Source organism: Festucalex cinctus, chromosome 4 (genome assembly GCF_051991245.1).
Source record: "Festucalex cinctus isolate MCC-2025b chromosome 4, RoL_Fcin_1.0, whole genome shotgun sequence".
NCBI classification, from domain to species: Eukaryota; Metazoa; Chordata; class Actinopteri; order Syngnathiformes; family Syngnathidae; genus Festucalex; species Festucalex cinctus.
Genome location: NC_135414.1, coordinates 29116932 through 29137990, shown reverse-complemented (window position 1 = coordinate 29137990; position 21059 = coordinate 29116932). Strand labels below are relative to the sequence as shown.

The 21059-nt window shown below is 39.0% G+C and overlaps 1 protein-coding gene across 1 annotated transcript in view; it reads right to left on the bottom strand.

The window, feature by feature from the left end:
- Positions 1 to 21059, bottom strand: part of adamts18 (ADAM metallopeptidase with thrombospondin type 1 motif, 18) — a 74618-nt gene that overhangs the window by 15028 nt on the left and 38531 nt on the right. Inside the window, 5 exon segments of the mRNA XM_077520145.1 lie at positions 1458 to 1578; positions 9951 to 10195; positions 10270 to 10393; positions 12545 to 12675; positions 14877 to 15049. Of these exon segments, the coding sequence (XP_077376271.1) occupies positions 1458 to 1578; positions 9951 to 10195; positions 10270 to 10393; positions 12545 to 12675; positions 14877 to 15049 (794 nt within the window).

The following is a 21059-nucleotide window of genomic DNA, read 5'->3' as shown; positions in this document are numbered from 1 at the left end:
AAGTTTTTTGGAAAATATATATTTGCATTCAACAAGGGGGCTTCTCAATTCTCTGTGTGCACTTCTTTGTTTGTTATTGTAGCTGTCACAAGTGATTATATAGGATGGAAAATCTTGCTTCAAGATAACAGTTTAAACAGCAATGGACAGATGGATAATATTGGAAACAAGAATTTTCCTGTTCTTCAGTAAAAAAAAAAAAAAAAAATAGGAGACTGTAAATCTCAGGTTGAAGAACAGATGGCACCATGAATCCTAAATGTTAAGACAACTTTGCCAATTAGACGCTTTTGTGGACACGGTGCGATAAAACTGGAAAAATAAACAGAAACAAAAACGACGTGCATTTTACGTGACATTGATGAAGTCAAATCCACCATGTCATTCATCGAACAGGGGTGTCCAAACTACGGCCCGGGGGCCATTTGCGGCCCCGCCATCCAATTTTTTAGTGGCCCGCGAGATATGCTAAAAATGGCATTTGACTCAGTTCAAATAAAATAAAAACAAAAATGTTTGGAGATGGTCAAAGTAAGAAGGGAGGGTGTCGAAAAACAGGTGCTATTAAAGGTTATTTTAGTTAACTAAAACTAACGAAAAAACTAAAATTCAAAATTACAATTTCGTTAACGAAATAAAATAAAAACGACGATGTTTTTTGAAAAAAGAAAACTGAAACTACATTTTATGTTTACAAAACTAACTAAAAATAAAACTAACTATAATTATAGCAAAAATGTCCTTTGTTTTAGTCTGTGGTCATTAATTTAATGCATGAGCCTTTGTGGATGATTTTAAATGCGATTTTTAGTAAATTTATTTTGATATAAACCAGAATAATAACAACGTTGCACCCATGGTGTTTTTTAAATATTGTGCACAAGTAATACACATACAAAAAAAACTAACTAAAAACTAAAACTAATACTGAAACTAACTAAACTAAAACTAAGCATTTATTAAAGAACTAAACCTAATAAAAACTAACAGAACCACCCTGAAAACTAATTAAAACTAACTAAATTTAAAAAAAAAAAGACTCAAAACAAAATAAAAACTACAATGAAAAATTCCAAAACTATAATAACCCTATTCTCATATTACAAATAAATTGGTTTATATACTGTACCATTTTTTATAAATATGCAAAAGGACAAATACATTATTTGTACAATTTTTAGGAGTAAACACAATTTTTCTTCATAACATTATGTGGCCCTTGCGTCCTTCTGATTTTCTGTACGTGGCCCTCAAATGAAAAAGTTTGGACACCCCTGCCTTAGGTCATGCATTTGTTTATTTATTTTTTTTGCCAACTGCTTTACGAATTTCTGCCCCATCTTGCACTGATACGCATTCCTAATCCAACTGTGGCATGCATTGCCACGATCCGTCCAACCTGATGTGGCCGTATACACGCATCAAGGTAAACCGACATTCAAAGTCATCCAAGTCACCTCCGGCGCAGGGAGCTGAACAGTCGGAGCGCACCACGCCCCAGCTGTAGTCTGGCTTCCTCTCAGTGCGAGGCAGCGTGTACTCCCAAACCACACCGGGATTCTTGCCTTGCAGGAGGATCTAAGAAGAGGAAGAAGCAGCCGTTTATTATTGGCAAAAGGAAGTCAGGGACTGTGAGAGACATTTCCCCCCTCGATTTTGTTCTCTAGGTAAAGACCACAGAGGGTGTTGAACGCCATTCATCTATCTGTTTTCTTTTGTACTTGGGTGAAATGAAGCCAAACCAGATGACTTTGGGCGAGAGGCGGGACTGAGACAATCTGGACTGGTGCCACTCGCAACGTACGAGGAAGCAGAGTACCAGGAGAAAGCCTACCCAAGTTACAAGGAGAACGTGCATATCCCATCCAGGAGTGCCGAAATTTAGATCCTGAACCAAAGAAGTGCGAGTCAGACACGATAACCACTAGTACCGCCTATTGTCAAACTCTGTGAAACTTTGAAACCACATCATTTGTGGGGTTCAGTGTCTTGCTCAAGGACACTTTGACATGGGTAAGCAGGAGTGAGCATCAAGCACACAACCTCACAGATGGGATACTCTACCACCTAGCCATGTCGCAAAGGAAGAATAATGTCCTACTGGTTAGCATGGCTGTCTCACAGTTCCGGGATTTGGGTTTGAATCTTGGCTCTGGCCTTCCTCTACGGAGATTTCATGTTCTCGCAGTGATTGTGTGGGCATTAGTGGTAGTGATCTAGAGTAGTTGAGATGTTACTTGACAGGCAGGACATTTTATGTTAGCCTTGGTTGTCCCACTGTCGTATGGTGTTCCACAGGGTTCAATTCTGGGGCCCTCGATGTTTTCATTGTATTTGCTGCCCCCTAGGTTCCATCTTAAGAAAACATGGTATTTCCTTTCACTGTTATGCAGATGACAGTCAGATGCTTTCTCTTTAAGTCCACTTTTTGTCCAGTCTGGAGGACATCAAATATTGGATGGCATTGAACTTCTTGAATTTCAATGAAAAGAAAACGGAAGTCATGGTGTTGGCCCTTGGGCCTACCACCCTGTTGACCTGGTATCTAAAGCCCTGCAATTGACTGGTGACCAGACTCGGGTATACCCCACCTCTTCTCTGAAACCAGCTGGGATAGGCCCCAGCTCACCCAATAAGTGGTATAAAAAATACTGTAGATGGCTGGATAGACTGCAAAGGCAACAAATGCCTTGGTGAAGGTCTGTGCTACCCTGTGCTTCGGTTTCAATGCTAACTAGGAGTGTACTGGTATGCCAAAAATCACAACAAAAAAACTGTACTGGAGGTCTCGGTGGTGGACCAGGAGCAGAGTTGATAACGGACGTTGCTTTCGACCACGTCCGGAAATTTTAGCCTTGGACCGCGCTGCGAACGAGATTATTCTTCCGACGCGGACATTTTTGTGGTATGCCAGCCCGGGCCGGCAGTGTAATTTTTGCTCCGGCTCTTCGGGCTTGATGAGTGGCGTGGTGGAGATGTGGAAAATCTGTGGTCTGTTGTCTCTGCTGCGACCATGTTTTTGTACTTGTCAAACATGACAAAGATCCACACTTTCCGCACCTTAAATGTGTCTATTTCCAACACTTGACAGCTGCTCTGTCAGTCATCCCGGTTATTTTCGTCGTCGTTGTCATTCCCCGTCGCTAATTTGGCCGACTATGCAGATTAGCATGTTGATGGTTGCGGTAGAGTGTTTATCTTTGCTGGTGTTTGGCTTGGAGACCAATATTTGGCTTTGTCTAAAACAATTGTTAGAAATACTGTGCGGTGTTTATCTTGGCAGACCGTTTGTGCACATTGTGTGTCTTCGACACAGAGGGAGTTGTTTCACAGATGGAAAGCTGCAAAATAGACGATTATGTCTGCAGTGTATTGTTTCTGCAGCTGTTTGCAAAGAATTCTGGACACAGATCAAATCACGTTTTCTCTCATTAAGTTGACATTAAATGGACAGATTGTTTACCAAGTGCTGTGGTATGTTGTATAAGTTTGTATTCCCCCCCCCCCACCCCCCAAGTGTCATTTGCATGTGTGCTTCATTAGAACGGTAAGAAACAATAGAGGAATTTTATAACTCTAACATCTGAAAATGTGTTTCTGTGTAGATGATAAAAATGTTAAAAAAAAAAAATGTATCGTCAGTGAAGGCATTTGGGAACCCTACTACAACCAAACAACAATATGTCCAATGACAATCTTCAAATGTTGATTTGTGTTCAATTAAAAAATCACCAAGTTGACACAAAAATTACATGCCAAGCGCTGCCAATGTGGAGTAAACATTTTTGACTGGCAAGTATGTTCGAACGTGCCCGCAAATATGTTCGAACATACTTGCAAATATGTTCGAACGTATTGAAATATGTTCGAACATACTTGCAAATATGTCCGAACGTACATGTAGGTTACATGCTACAAAGTTAGCATACCTTCCTATAATGCCACGGGGTATTATTTGCGCATACGCGAGTGAAAACAAAACCCCATTTTTTAGGCATTTGGGCCACATTAACAATTCATTAGAAAATGAGGTAGACAAAAAACAGTGTTTATTCGTAACTTTTACGATTTATTATGTCTGCCGTACATGATTTAGGTTCGGCATTTTTCGCCCCATAATGCAACGGGGTATTACGCTTGCGCACTTGACTACCACAGCAATCGATCGGCGGGACTACATGCAACTTTGTAGCATGTAGTCTACAAATATGTTCGAACATATTTGCGAGTATGTTCCAACGTATTTGCGAGTATGTTTGAACATATTTGCGAGTATGTTCAAATATATTTGCGAGTATGTTCGAACGTATTTGCGAGTATGTTCGAATATATTTGCGAGTATGTTTGAACATATTTGTGACTAAGTTCGAACATATTTGCGACTAAGTTCGAACATATTTGCGAGTATGTTCGAACGTATTTGCGAGTATGTTCGAATATATTTGCGAGTATGTTTGAACATATTTGTGACTAAGTTCGAACATATTTGCGACTAAGTTCGAACATATTTGCGAGTATGTTTGAACATATTTACAACTAAGTTCGAACATATTTGCGAGTATGTTCGAACGTATTTGCGAGTATGTTCGAATATATTTGCGAGTATGTTTGAACATATTTGTGACTAAGTTCGAACATATTTGCGACTAAGTTCGAACATATTTGCGAGTATGTTCGAACGTATTTGCGAGTATGTTCGAATATATTTGCGAGTATGTTTGAACATATTTGTGACTAAGTTCGAACATATTTGCGACTAAGTTCGAACATATTTGCGAGTATGTTTGAACATATTTACAACTAAGTTCGAACATATTTGCGAGTATGTTCGAACGTATTTGCGAGTATGTTCGAATATATTTGCGAGTATGTTTGAACATATTTGTGACTAAGTTCGAACATATTTGCGACTAAGTTCGAACATATTTGCGAGTATGTTTGAACATATTTACAACTAAGTTCGAACATATTTGCGAGTATGTTCGAACATTCTCACCAGCCAAAAATGTTTACTCCACATTGGCAGCTCTACGCTTCTGTAAATAATAGTATTTTTAATTACAAAAAAAATATCAACATTATTAGACAGCTCAACAAAATAATAGTTTAGTTATTCAAACAAAAAGTCTTCAAAATCTGAAAACTGATAACTTGTTTTGTTTCCATCTAAACGCTAAAACAACATTATAGTCAAATCGACCGTAAAAAGGAATGTTCAGTGTTTGCCATGAACGAATACAATTACTGAAACTTCAATGGCCAACCAGCCATGCTGTACTTGGATTTGTTTGCCAAATTCTAAACATAAATTGATGACGCGTATTTCCCGCCATTCTTATTTGATTGATGCCCTGCAATGGCGCAATAACGCTGCAGAGTCTGCTGACGCCGAGCACAAAAGAATCAGCGCTGGGAGGTTTCAAGCGCGCTTGGAAAATTAGCCGTGATCCGCTCGCTTTGCATCAGCAGTTATTAAAACAAGCGTTGCGACACCACATCAATTCCGCCAACTTTGGCCTGTTCATGCACGTGGCAGGCAGTCGAGACGAACGCTTCGCTTTTCAGTCGCAGGACCCAACGTGCACTTGGAGGCGTTAAGTGATTGTTTCAGTCGGCGGTTTTTCCGCCTCGGGGGGCTCTCGAACGCGGATCTGACCCGGGAGGCGCTTGGCTTTCGCTCTTGTGTAAGCTGGGCTGAAGGCCAAGGTAAATCGGTGATATTGTCAGCGCAGTTGATGCTTGAACTCGAAGCGCTGCGATACGGAGCGAGCGTAATCGTTTATGCTTTTCAGCAGTTAATCCGCAGGCCTCCAAATGTAGGAGATCACAAAGTGAAACACCTGCAAGTCCGCAAGTCATCCACAAAATAATTTTTCGCGTTGCCTGGCAACTCTGATTGGACTGCTGTTCACCTTAAATTGGATATGAACAACAGTTGTATTTTTTTTAAATTAAAACATTTGTATAAGAATATTAAATTAGAATATATTGTCTCTTCTCTTGTGTTGCCTCACATGTCATATTGTGCTGAAGTTTGGGGAAATGTACACAAAACAAATATACAGAAGAATACAGAAAAACATCCATTTGAATAATTAATACGGTTGAATACAGAGAATCAACTAATCATTTATAGGATCTGGTATTTTAAAATGTAAGGTTATCGTGTATTTGAAGACAATGGAAATGATTTATCGTGTAGTGAACAATGAATGTGTTTGTATTCAGACGTTCCTTAAATTTAGAGAAGGCAACTATAATAATAACTCTAAAAGCTTTGTGCTGTCAAAAAGAAGAAAAAATAGTTTCTTCTTTTGTTAAAGTTTGACTGAAATATTATAGTTTCAGTAATCCTATTGAGTTTACGGCTTTTTATCCTGAAAAAAACACATTAACAACTTGGTTTTTTTTCTTGTAAAAAAAAAAAAAAAAAAAATGCTTTTAATCTTCATAACATTCCATTTTTTCCTTCTAAAAACCTTTATTTCTTTAATTAAGAAATGACAACTTCTTTCTCAAAATGAAAATACATTTATTTATTTATTTATTTTTTAATTCCAGTGGCATTTGGGAGATGCACATACTTATGTTTAATTTCATCTTCCTGACAAATGGATTTCGTTTTTTTTTCCTTATGTTTTTTTTTATTTATTTTTTTTAAAGTTTTTCTTTGCCCTTTTGTGGTTTGATCAGGGTATGTCGTTGCTTGTGGGCACTTTGAGACTTTTGTGTGATTAAGGGCTATATAAATAAACTTGACTTGACTTGATTCCTGTAAGGGGTCCCGGGACCCCAAAAAGTTTGAGACCTGATGCTCTAATGATCACACTTGCTGCTTCTCATCCAACTGGACGCCCAAATAAATGGCCTGCGTAGGTAACTAGGAATCACCAGTCAGCTGGGAAAGTAAAAAAGGATGTGGTGGAAGACGGCTGCAAATTGAGCACGCGCGTGGTCCAAATAAAAATGACGGCGAGCCAGCGCGAACCGAGAGAGGAAGCAAGTCTTCCCTCTCACGAGGTTTGTGGCCAAAAGTCAATGATAGCAGCACGTCTGAAGAAGAATCGTGCCACGTTGTCAATGGACTCCACATACACACTATAAATATAGTCACTATGCATATTTTGATGGACAATAAGTCTCAAGTGAGTATCCATTTCTAGGTTGAATTTCACCTCAAGAAAATAGACTATGTGGTCTTTGCAAGGAATATTATTACAGTATACGTTTTTAAATAAAAAGGGCAAACAAAAGACAATCGTGGATTATGACAAAATAGGACTTATCATATCAAACAGTACATTCATAAACTAAATCAAACTGATGGAAACGATGCCCCAAAAAAAATAACAGAAGGAAGAGATTTTGTGCTCCCTCGGCCTGACCTTAACTCATCACATTCAACAATCTCACTTGCAGTATTCTTAATCTTTTAATCTAGCCGCCACCGCTACTCCCGGCGCACTCGCAAGATCTCTCTTTTTTTTTTTTTTTTTTGTAATTACAGGACATACTTAGAGAGATTAGAGCAGTGACATCTGCAGATCAGTATAAACTGCAAACGCACGCAGACAAGAGCGACGGCATATTAAGCTTCGCTTTTCTGTAAAGGACCGCCTTGGCTTGTTCAAACGATAATCTGCCTTTCATATTTCGGCGGGCGACGTCTCCATTTGTTATGGCGATGTAAAGCTAACGTGAAGAAGCCCAAAGACGATAAAAGAGGCAAGCAGACACGATGTTAATGTGGCTGGAAAATGAGTGATTAATTTGTGTTACTTTTTTTGCAGCGATAACAAAAAAGTCCCATTGAAAGCCATTATATTTAACTTTTTTTTATTTATTATTATTTATTTATAACAAGCAATGTATCTTCATTTATCTATGCCAGTGACTTATAGTGACAAATAGTGAAAAAATAAATTTATTTCCATTAAATGGTAAAAAGTATTATAATTGACGTTTATCCACTTTTTGTGGCATTTTTGTTTGGTGGAGTTTTTTCAAACTTAATATGTGAGTAATCAATAAAGGTTTAGAGTCATTGTACAAAACCAATAATATAGACAAATATGAATATTTTAGGTGGCCATCCATTATTCACAATTTGATCTCATGCAACAACATTCCCATGCACTTTTCCTTGTCGGAGGTCTTAAATTTCCGACTTCCCATTTCTCTGGAATGTGGCACAAGGCAGCAGCACCCCCCTCTCCCTTTAATGCAGGAGAAAATGTTTCACTGTATGGACGCACTCATCGTACAAAAGCAAAACAACAACAACTCCTCGATGGAGCCCAGCCACAAGTCAAGCCCTCTTTTCTGAAATAGCTGCAAAAACATACAAACATTTCCGGATGGCCAAGTGACCACCAAGTGGAGAAACTTTTTGGGAGTATCCCACTGGTGCACCGAACCCCAAAAAATTTATGATCCGCTCATTCCTGACTAAGCATTTTTAGGCCTTCAGGTGAGCTCACCTGGTTTGAACTTCTGGTTTCTGCAGCCAGAGTTCAGAGTTTAAGGGAAAATCAAAGCTCGTGCTGACACAGATATGTGCCGGGACCGGCCCCCCGTGACGCCCGCCGCTTCAGGGCAGGTAAAAAGACTCAATGCAGTTTTCCTTCCGTTTTCTCGCTCCGCTAACCTCCAATCACATTTGCAACAAAAGCACTATTGAGGTCAGCGGCCACGGGGGCCACATGGCCGTGGCTTTTGGATGCTTATATGCATGGATGGAAACACGTGACTGCCTCTTTACATTGAACGGGCCAGTGGCGAGAGACAGCGCCACTTCCAGCATGACGATGACGCACATGAGTGGATGGGTGATTTTTCGACAGAGAGGAACCACGCAAGATCCGTGAAGTTGCAAAATGTGAAATTCATCCACTATTAGAGCCAATGGCCAATCATAACTACCACCCACTCATTCTCTGCACTGCTTATATTCACTAAAGTAATATTATTATGATGATGATGATGATGATGATGATGATGATGATGATTATTATTAATAATAATATTATAACTGAAGAATGGTATTAAAGTAAAGAAAATTGTCATATATAAACATTTCATGGTCACAAATTTGCCAGACATCAAATATTAAAATGTTTGAAAAACATTGAAAATGACTTGAGGAAGAAAATTTCCGATTTTTTTTATTTTATTTTTTTTATTTTTTTTAAATTGTAAAAATGTGTCAATGTGAAAGATTGAAAATTGGAATCAAAATCAAGAATTGTGTTTGGTGGTAAAAACCATTTTTTTTTTTAAATGGAGCGGGCAATAAAGAGTGACATGGTAAATAGAAAAAAAAAAATCATAAAAATTGAGGGAAATTATTCAAATGAGCGGTTAAAACAATGAAACTTGCTGGAGAATATATTAAAGATTCTGAAATAAATTTTGAGTATGAATATGAAAAACAGTGAGATGTTTGTAAAGGAGTGAAAATGGCCAAAAGGAAAAAGAGTGAAAATATGTATAAAAAATAAAATAGAGAAATAGTAAAGGTTCACAATATTGGGGGAAAAAAAAAAAAAAAAAATGTATATGTAAAAAAGGAAAGGAAAAAAACAAATTTGTGATATGTATACAGTATATAAAAAGGGGGTCACATTTGTTTGTAATGTGTGAAAATGATTTTAAAAATAAAATAAAGGGCGGGACAAAAATTGTTTTAGAAATGTCTGACAATAATTTTTGAAAAATCCTGTTTGAACTTCTGTCACTCATGAAATCTCACAAAAACTCATCATGTCATTTGAGACTACAGTTTAGTTGCCAGCTTTTTTTCATCAGTAGCAATAGAGACCAATACAAAAAAAAAAAAGACGGAAACTGGAAAATGTGGCATTCTACGACGTGGGGAAAATGGCAGACAAGCGTCTATCCTGGTTACACTTGACTTTCTTATCGATGTAGAGATGAGACATTAGCCTTACTTCAAACACCAGCGTTTCATTGGTGGGTCCGGCGGCGAACAGGCTCTCGGGCTTGCTGAAGGAGCGCTGGTAGCTGAAGGTGGCCCCTCCGAAGCGGAACTTGCCCGGCCAGTCCACCGTCCAGTCGCCGGTCAGGTAGTACTTCCTCTTCAGGGAACGCACCGCTAGATAGCTGGTAGACACCTCCATCTCTTGCACGTGAATGCTGCGGGCACCCGCCGGGATGGTTACCATCGAGTAATACTCTGGGTGAACAGAACAGAGACCGGATTAGACGTTTTAGACTTGATATTTCAGGTGAAAAGTCGGACAAACTTACCGTTAGCCCTGTGCTGCAGTGTGTACATGCCTTTGTAGAATTTGCACGTCGAGTTGCTTCCCTTGCATACGCCACACGCATCCAGAGAAGCCTTGGATCCTAAAATCTGATCGCAACCAACCGTCTGTATACAAAAACATGGGGGGGAAAAAAAAAAAAAAAAAAAAAGTTAAATTTTAGTGGCCCAGGATGCATAGAAATCCACAAAAGGCCATGGCTGTTGATGCATGGATGGAAGCATGTGACATGCATTTTTCTACACAGCAGAACTGGGAATGTTGAACACGTCTAAGGCTATACCTTTCCTCATTCAGACAGAATTGGAGAAAATGGTGAATAGTAAGTGGAAAATTTTCAAAAAAAAAAAAAAAAAAAGAACAAAAACGGTTAAATAAAATAGTGAAGTATACTAAAAAAAAAAAAAAAAAAAAAAAAAAAAAAAAATATAATAATAATAATAATGATAATAATAATAATAATAATAATAATAATAATAATGAAATAGTTAAATAAAAACTGTAAAATCTTGTGAATAATTTTGCAATTTTTTTTTCCTTTTAAATCCCAAATCAAAGGGGGGTATTATACAGCGGGGCTAAATAAGATTTATTTTTATTTTTTATTTTTTTAATACTTGTTTAGACATTTACCAGTATCTAGGCACTACTTACGGATAAAAAAAAATTAAATAAATAAAAAACAAAACAGAATCACTGATTTATAGCATACATAATATAACTCAATATGTGTTATATATACACAATAATTAAAAGTAGGCTTTTGAGTTAAAGAGATTTAAAAACAAAGTCAAGAAATAAAAATGGAGGGGGGCGCATTATCGATGGGTACATGTTATTCATGGACTTTTACTGTAGTCAAAATAAAAAATGTGTGAAAATTGTCCAAAACTATATACTGATGAATAAATCAGGAAAAAAAATTATAAGCATAAATATATCAGCATAAAAAAACTCAGAATGAGTGAAATTATTAAAAACCAAAAGGGGAAAAATTTACCTAAACATTGAAATGAGTGAAAAATTGTTAAAAGTTAGTCTAAATAAATAAATAAATAATTGAAGACAATTTGTCCTAAAAATTCTACTTTATTCAATTGGTCAAAATGGATTTGGAGTGACCAAAATACAGAGGAAAAACAGTGAATACTTGTCCAAAAAAAAAGAATGAAAAATTACAGAAGTAATAAAAATAGAATGGCAAAAATGTGCTTTGTACAAAATACGCAAAGAATCATCAAAAACGAGTGAACAGTTCCTTATAAATTTGGAAAAATTGTCAAAAATTGGGGAACAAATATAATAAAAATAGTGGTTGAAGAAAACAACCAAGGAACAAGCAATTAATTACATGGTAACTATAGTGAGAGTTTAGTGTTTGTCTTAGTTATGTGAAGGAAAAACATTCAGATTGCATGAAGCGATTTCTGGATTGCAAATTAAGATGCAATCCAAACCAGCTGTTTCTAATGGCCTTTCAATAAATCCCAAAACAATCAGATAAAAACCGTGCGGAACGGGCAGTAAACTGACACCGAGCTTTCCCCTGATCAATCCAATCACTCGCCTGAAACCTCTCCATGGAAATTGACACACAGCTGTAATTATTTATTCCAATGACGCTAATTCACATGCACCTCGCCCAAATTGGGAGATCACATTGCCGCATACGCTTCGCCCCCCGGTACAGTATGCGCGCCACGATGGCTATAAATACACTGAACTTCGCGTGCAATTCAAGTCGCTGCCAATTAAAGCCGATTCTTGGTGGCCCACCAAAAGCAACAAGCGTGCGTGGAAATGGGACAAAATAAAGTGTCAACGCGTCGGTTTGGGTTGGACCACAAGACAATTGGGTTAAGATCATGGTCAGAGTTTTGAAAATGATTGTTTGGAAATGCGCTCTTGACGGCTGCTGAAAGGTGACACTTGAGGTCTACCAAAGTCGGTGAAAAATGTGACGCTTAAGTCAAAGCGGGACGAACGGCGGTCACACTGTGGACTGGCCTGCTACACCATATGCCTTTTTTTATTTATTTTTTTTAAAGGGAATCATGACATTATGAATCACTTACCTTGCCGTTAACACATATGTCACCATATAACACTTGTATCTCAAAGTTTTGCTTGCAAGTCAAAGCAAAAAAAAAAGAAGTGGTCTAATATGGCTAGTATCTTCAAAAACTGCAAAGGTTTATTTTCTTTTCATTTTAAAGGGAATCACACCATTATGAATTGTATAGAGACTTTTTTTGTACCTCACACACGCCGTCAATACAAACATCTCCTTTGTGGTCGGAGCAGGAGGTGCCATCTTTGACCTTGCTGGACATGGCAAAGAAGAAGTCAAAGTCCTCGGCCGTGCAGTACAATTTACAGACGTCTTCGTCTGGAAAGAAAAGGTTACTCGATAAGGCTGGTGAGCAGTCAAGCAAAGAACCCTGCGCCAAGGCCAAACATCTTCATTCAGTGCTGTGTCTTTGAATGAAAGAAATAGCTTTAAAAATGTGGGGAAAAGTTTCCAAAATATTTGTGAAAATCACCAGAAAGAAAACCCCAATGGTAAGTGAAAAATTGTCAACAAAAAAAATGAAGTCAAAGAATGTTGAATTTTATTTTATTTTATTTTTATTATTATTGTTATTAATCCAATCTCTGGTGTAATAACCTTATTGATTGATTGATTGAATGATGTTTTATTTTATTATCTGTTCTTATTGCTGCTGGAAATGTAAATTTCCCAGAGGGAGCCATCCCAAAGGGATCAATAAAGTCAAGTCTAAGTCTAAATCTAATGAGTTAAATTGGTAAGAAAAAAAAAAAAAAAAGAAGAATGAAAATGCTTTAAAACAGGTAAAAAAAATTCAAAAATTACTGAACGCGTTGAAATGTTCAAAATGAAAGAGAGAAAATGTTGAACAATAGTTTAACTTATTAAATTATTAAATGATTCTTATTAAATGTATTATTAATTTTTTTATGTATTAAATTTATTATTAAATTATTAAATGTTATTAAATTATTCAAATTATTACATTTATTAAATTTTTATTAAATTACTATTCCATTTTAAATAATAATTATTAAATTTAGAATTTAAAAAAAATAATAGTGAAAATGGTCAAAATGTGTGAAACATTTTCAAAAAAGTAGAAATTTCGCAAAAAAAATATTGAAAATCATAATGACATTAGTGGTCATAAATAAAAGACATAAAAGTATTTTTTAAGCATTCAAAAAAAATTGTGGATTTTAGTTTTGGTGAGATTTTCACTGGTATATTGCATAATTTTGCATAACCCAATAGTGAAACAGTACTTAATGGCCTTTTCGTCTTAACTGACATTGCGGGATAGCAAGTCTTTTTACGACTTCAAGCGAGGTCTGAACTGGCAAAGGCTGACGACGGAGTCTCTCGGGGGATTTCTTCCTTGGCTCGAATCACAGACAAGTCTCGGCAGATGACGGCGAAGGTGACTTGGCCCTCGCTTCCCGAGGCAGTTTACAATGTTCCTCCCTACATAACCTCCCATTCATCAAGAGCTTAAACAGGCCTGGGACGCCGGCCAAACGGATCGCTGTCCTTCACCGCACTACTCGCGCACCCCTCAACAACCCCCCCACCCTTTTTCTTCCCTCTCCTTTTTTTTTTTCTAGAATCTTTTCCCAGTGTGTCGAAGTGTTGCAAGTGGCTGCATGCCTCCCAGCAGAGGTGGCAAAAGTTCTCACACTCACTCTGATGCTTGTGTGAAAACGGACGGATAAAACAAGATCCATTTTTAGGAACTTGGTATTTTGCTCTCAGGGCATGAAATCGATTTCAACCGGGCTGTTCTGGTTGTCTTCGACTATTTTTCACCATCACACGAGCAAGCATCATCAATTCATGCAGGATGATAACAAATTGTAAGTTGTTACTTCCCACCACTGCATCCAATGCGTATTACACCGCGTGTTCCTTTCTTCAAACTTTTTTTTTTGGCCACAGAGGCAGTAAAAGGAGATTTAGGCATGGCGGAAGAAAAAAAAAAAAAAAATCTCATTAAAGGGATTTGGGCTTGGATACAGAAGATCAAGTGAATTAAGAGCAGACAAAGCTCATCGGCAACATTATGTGCTCCTTTGTGTGTTTAAGAGGAGCCGCGCCGGCCAACCGGATTGCAGCTCTTGCGCTTTATGTCGAAAATATTCCCAAGGATTCAATTACTGGGGACTAATTAAGAAAGTACTTTAACATTGGACAGACCAACCTTGACGAGACTAAAGACGTTCTACTGGCGCTGGGCAATACGGCCGTAATGTACAGTAAAATCTCAGATGATGGCAGAGATATTGAATACATTTGTTTGTTTGATTTTCTCATGATGCCTAAAAAGATTTGAAACATACACAGCATTAATATGATTAACTTCTCCAGAAATATTCATCAATCCATTTTCTTAACCACTAATCCTTACAACTAAAAGCAACCAGTGCACTTCTATGTTGACACAACTCACCAAAAATACATAAAAATGTCTCAATAAAATCGAGTCGTTGCCATCAAGTCCTACACTCGACTATGTTTAGAATAGAAGGGTCCAACATTACCGTCCACTTTGGTGTACGGCTTCCATTTGTAGTACCAGCCCCGGAAGGGTTTGCTGTTGTGCTCGGCGCACTGCTGCGTCCGGAAGTCCACGCTGTTGTGCGGGCACGGGCGGGTGTTGCACAGCTGGTTGTGGCGGCCGGGGCCATAGCAGAATTTGCCGTTGTGCTGCGGCCTGGAAGAAGACACAAGGGAAATGTGTTAAAATGGTCAAAAAGAGCCAACATGTTGAAGAACTGTATTGTCATTTGCCTCCAGATATCTTGATCAAAATATATCAGATTCAAAGTACCGTATTTTCCGCACTATAAGGCGCACCTAAAAGCCTTCAATTTTTTCTAAAGCTGACCCTGCTCCTTATAATCCAGTGCGCCTTATATATGGATCAATATTGAGCCGCAACAGGTCTCGCTGTCAAGACGCTCTCGGTGACCCTGCACGATCGATGACGCGCATGCCCAGAAGATCCCGCCATCTTGGATCGCTAGCTAATACTAATACTTTACCTCGGAGAAAATAATAAAACATCTGTTTATTCATTTTGGGAGTGAATGGAGTTGTCAGAAAGCTGCTTTGTAATCTATTAATAAAGTTTGACTGACCTATCTGACTATCTGTTGACATTCTCTTTAGCGCAGCACCATCTAATGGATGCATAACGTAACCCCAGCCTCTACTGTAGCGCCTTATATATGAAAAAAGTTTTAAAATATGTCATTCATTGAAGGTGCGCCTTATAGTGCGGAAAATACGGTACTGAAGATTCTGTTTTGGAAAAACCCAACTAAGGTTTCAGAAAGCCACACAATGAACTAGTTAGCAGTAGCATAAAAATAAGTGGTCCGTGTTTGTTCATGTTTTTCATTGGATTATTTAACATTTATGGTCCAGGAGTGTTTTTTTAAAACAACTATTGACTACAATTATTACTTTAATAGATCAGCGCATGTTAGTGACAGAATGAGGAAATGCCCTCAAGGTTAGAGAATTAGGTTACAACATAGCCGTCGGAACGGGAACTCTGTCGTAAACTGACAACTCTTCATATCTAATAGAACGGGCGGAAGAATATTGAGAAATTTGGATGCGAACACAACAGAAGACCAGTAACATACCATTTACATTATCTAATTAATCATGTCGGAGAAAGCTTTATGACATTTAAGCAGGCTTCGGTTTTCCCACAGGTGTCAAATTCATGCATTCCGCCAGGACCACCTGCAGAGAAAATTGACTTCAGCTATTTATGCTAGTTACCAAAAAAATGGTACGGCAAGCGAGGACCCGGAAGAATCCTGCTGATCTCATAAAAACGGTAATTCTGCTCAACTTGGCGAGGGCACTAAAGAATGCTGACTAGAAACAGAAACCCAACGGGAGGACAGGAATACCAAAGAAACAAGTGTGTGTGAAATGAAGCAATGTCATCCTGGATTCCGTTTAACGGAGGAGTGATGGAATCGCGTCGGAGGGAGGTTGCGGGGATAAACTATACGTCTTCACAAGCTTCATCTTATTATTGTAGATGATCACATATGGCCATGCGCTGATGGCGAAGGTCTGCAGTGCGGTTTGCATCACGGAATCCCCCCGTAACATTTCGTCTTTTTTTTTTTTTTCCCCTTCTACAGCTTTCATCCGTGATCATGTGATACCATCCCAAGTGTCAATGTTTTTCCAAAACAAGACACGAGCCAGATTGTTTAGCTTGAGTTTCAGCCTCCCTTCCGAATCGACACCCCTACGCTGATGCAGCCCTCGGGCTGCTGCTTCATGCTTCGGGGTGAGGTCAAACTCACGGTGTGGTCACCGTCATGCCCTCAACCCTACTGAGAGCCTGTGGAGTATTCTTAAAAAATGAACCTCAATTGATTGCGGGGAAGGCGTCTGTCACAAGCTCCCTGAGGGCCTGTTTACACGGAAGCATGCTTCGTTCCTCAAACAAATCTTGTACAGACAGAACCGCCTCAAGACATGCGAGCGTTCAAAAGAAGACGCCTAGGACGTTTAACGGCTGTAATATGTATGCCAAGTCTGGAGTGGCGCTGTAGCGCTGCCACAGGGAGTTAACGGAAAGCGTATAGAAGAAGAATCAGCGAAGAAGACGAACCAGTAACCTGAAATGACGGTTTTGAAGCCGCGGGACCGCCATATTATTCCTCCCAAGAAACATTTCTTGGCATACGCTCCTATAGTACAGTATCGAAATTAGAGAACATTTGAGAGAGTACTTAGTACAAGAAACAGTGGTCTAGCAAATGAGCGATAAATGAAAATAGGTCTTCAAAGTAGTTTAAACAGTAGTGTGCTTGGGAGGAGTAAGATGGCTGCCCAGTCGCTTCAACGGTTTGCACGGGCGTGTATCGGCTATCCAGTAATATATTCAGATCAGTGAGACGAACGCAACACAGGAGAAGTGATAATGCCGGGTGATTCAAGTACAACATCACGCAAAAGAATTTTCTGTTAAAGCATAAACATGCAAAGGAGGTTGCGCAAAACGAAGAAAGACATGTTTATCTGCTATTGTTGTTGACAGACTGGCGGTTTGTGCGCAGTCACCGCAGGAGTAGCTATCCTGCTATGGTGTCCACATTGGAACGTACGGGGCGCGTTTTGAAATCACTCCGGAGCCCAGTTTCAAAAGTGATCGGTTACAAGCCCCGAAACCGGTAAGAAAACGGTAAGAAACTTGTGCGGACACACTGAAACGGGCTTTAAATCTGCCTAGAAAAAGGAGGTTTTGATGCCTGGTCTTCACCTGTAGAAGGTTCCTTATGAAGAGTCCGAGGCTTACACACAGCAGTCCAAACCGAGCAGCACTCAACCTTTACATTCCTCTTTACATCGTGTGTGTGATAAAATGTGCGCCGTCCAAACCAGGTCGAGATTGTGACCCTAATCGCCCAGCCTTGTTGGCGAGGATTAGGGTAGACCGCGTTTGATCTGGCAGGTGGTCCAAGAGGGGGAGGGGGGGTGTTCAGAGCGAGGAGGCAGGTGGAGGACGCGGGGGTGAAGCGAGAAGATTCATTTTCCGCCTTTTGGAGCAGCTACTACAAGGGCTTTAATCTGCCCAGAAGACGCTCGATGAAGATAAATTTGGTCACAGCACTGAGGCAACAGTGTACAGCGGGTCAAGTTCAAAAGGTATTTCACGAGTGGGGCAATGGGATGGAAATCCCTTTACAAGATGAAGAGAACATGATAATTATGCAGACTAGATGAAGACTTTGCTCTGCAATCACCTTCATGCAAACTTGCTGCAACAAGAATTGTCATTCTTAAAGTTTTTGGGGTTTTTTCCACAGATGAAGACACAGACGCGATACTTTTACAGGTTTTGTACTGGTTTTAACATCAATTTGGTAGCACAAGCAAAGCTGTCAATTTGAAGCAGCTTGCCGGGTGTGGATGACATTAGCGACAGGCAAATAGATTCAGGCTAATCCATCTGGTTGTGGTCCGATTCGGAGGATAGTGGCCCTGCCAAATTAATCACTGAGATTAACAGTGGTACAGTCAAACAGATGTAAACAGTTGAATGACTCCACGATGATCACAAGATACAACTGAGATCGTCTGTATCCCAGCTAGCTTGTGTCCATGGACGCTATAGTTTGGTCATGTACTACAGTATTGACCTTTGAACTAGACAGGTACAAAAACGTAGTTTTAAAGTAATGTTGTTCAAAGTACACCAACAACAATCGACCTGAAAATGATCATAATCTTCAATCTTGATCATTGAGCCACCTAGCCCTACCTGGGAACCATTTTGGATTGTAAAAAAAAAAAAAAAATCCATAGTATGTCTCCTTTAAGGCCCTGACACCTTTCCCTCCCCGTGTCCCACTGACCCCGTAACTCATAGTAGTAGCAGAAGCTGCTGTAAAAGCGCCTCTCTCACTGGAGCAGTAACGCTAAACGAATTAGACAGCTAACCTGCTTGCGAAGGGCCTCCTCCGCGGGTCCTTCTTGCTCTGTCGAACGTGGCGTATGCGTAACGTGCATCATATGAGCAGAAAACATCTTTGATCCCCCGGCGAGAGGGATTAGCAGACGGGCCGGGTGTGCCCGTGTCTGCCTGGCTATTAAGTAAGCGCTGATGAGCCCAGTGAAGTGAACGGTCCAAATATTTAAACTGACCTCGTTGTGTGTTTGTAAAGGGTGAGGGCGTCTGCTGAAAACTTTGTAAAGCCAGAATGATGTACAGGGAAACTGTTCATTAGCACTGGCAGCCTCTTAAGAAGTCGTTGTGCTAATATCTAATTGTGAAAAATATCTTTATCTTCTGTCCCCCTCCCACAATTTACATTTTACTAATTTCTTATCTATCTATCTGTCTGTCTGTCTATCTGTCTATCTATCTATCTATCTATCTATCTAGGCTAGCCCGCTAGCTAGCTATAGAGCCAGACAGAACACAGCTAGCTAGCTAATGTATATATGATCTATGTGGCCATCCACCCCACCACCAACTAATCTCCTTACAAACCCATCTGAGCTTGATGAAACACAAATGTTAGAGGAAAACTTTATTTAAAAAAAATAAATAAGAGGAAAATACTTTACTGAGCTGAAACACAAAGCCAATAGAAATATTGTACCCCACCAGCTATAATTAGGCAAGGCAAGGCAAGGCAAGGCAAGTTTATTTATATAGCACATTTCATACACAAGGCAACTCAATGTGCTTTACACGAGGAAAGACAACACATAAGCATCAAAAAACAATAGTTAACATTCAGAGGAAAAAAAATAAATAAAAATAGGTTACAAACTAACAATCTTAAAACATTATTCAACAAACTTTAAAAAATTTAACATAAAAAAGTTTAAAATGATAATGATAAAACTAAAAAATAAAAATAAAAATAAAAATAAAAATAATAATTAAAAAAACACTTAATTAAAGCTGTTTAAAAGTCCCTAATCAAAGGTATAAGAAAAAAGCAAAGTTTTTAACCTGGATTTGAAAGCATTTACACTCGGGGCTGACTTCACTTCTGTTGGCAGCCTATTCCATCTGTGTGCAGCATAATAGCTAAATGCAGCTTCACCATGTTTGCTTCGAACTCTGGGTTCCACTAGTTGGCCCAAGTCTGTCGATCTCAGAGCCCTGCTGGGCTTGTACTCAATCAGCATTTCTTGGATATATGCAGGACCCAAACCATTTAGTGATTTATAGACGAGTAGCAGAACTTTAAAATCGATTCTACAGCTGACAGGGAGCCAGTGTAAATCCTTAAGTACTGGAGTAATATGTTCTGATCTTTTTGTTTTGGTCAGAACTCGAGCTGCAGCGTTCTGAATGAGCTGCAATTGTCTCATGTTCTTTTGAGAGAGTCCAGTCAGAATTACCAGTCATACATAACCCTCATCACACCCGCCTACCATTTCAATTAAACTAAAGAAAATGTGTGTGTGCTTGATGAAACACAAATGCATGAGTAAAAACAAGAAAGGTGCTGCCGGCCATAAAATTTGTCTTGACTGTTGCTTCATGTTCATCAGCCCAAAGAGCCAAATGCCGGCAATTATTTCCACCATCTCTCTAGCTAGCTATCCCCCACGGTTGTACAATACGGAGCAAATGACTCGTATGAGTGAGCAGGCATTATTCCCAAAAATTGGCTTTCCATGGATGATTATTATTATTATTTTTTATTTTTTTTATTTTTTTTGGGGAAAATGCAGGTGAAGCTGGTGAAGTGAAACATGAAATTTGGTAGGCATGTCTATCATGAGCTGACCGGCAAAAAATTCTCAAGAACCCATGCTCTATCTGCCATTTTGGTTTGAAGAGGCCGTTTATTGATCAATTGGGCCATTTTATTAATAATTATTCTTTCAATTAGCCACCAAAGCCAAGTTAGTAACATGAAATTTGGAATGGAATTCTACCATGAGATCACTCCAAACAAAAAACACCAAGAACCCATGCCAGAAAGAAAATAGGAAGTCTGCCATTTTTATATGACGCGACCTTAGCCATTTCCATGGACCTTTCGAAAACAAACACATTTTTTTTTGTGTCACTGCTACCAAAATGGAGCCTCACACTAGACATACAGGATGGGCGATGACAGTATGATGAACCCTTTTTGTTTTTATCATTACATGTGGAAAGAGCTTGGTGGCGAAGTTTGACGACTTGCCAAACAACGTGAAATTCGGATAACTCA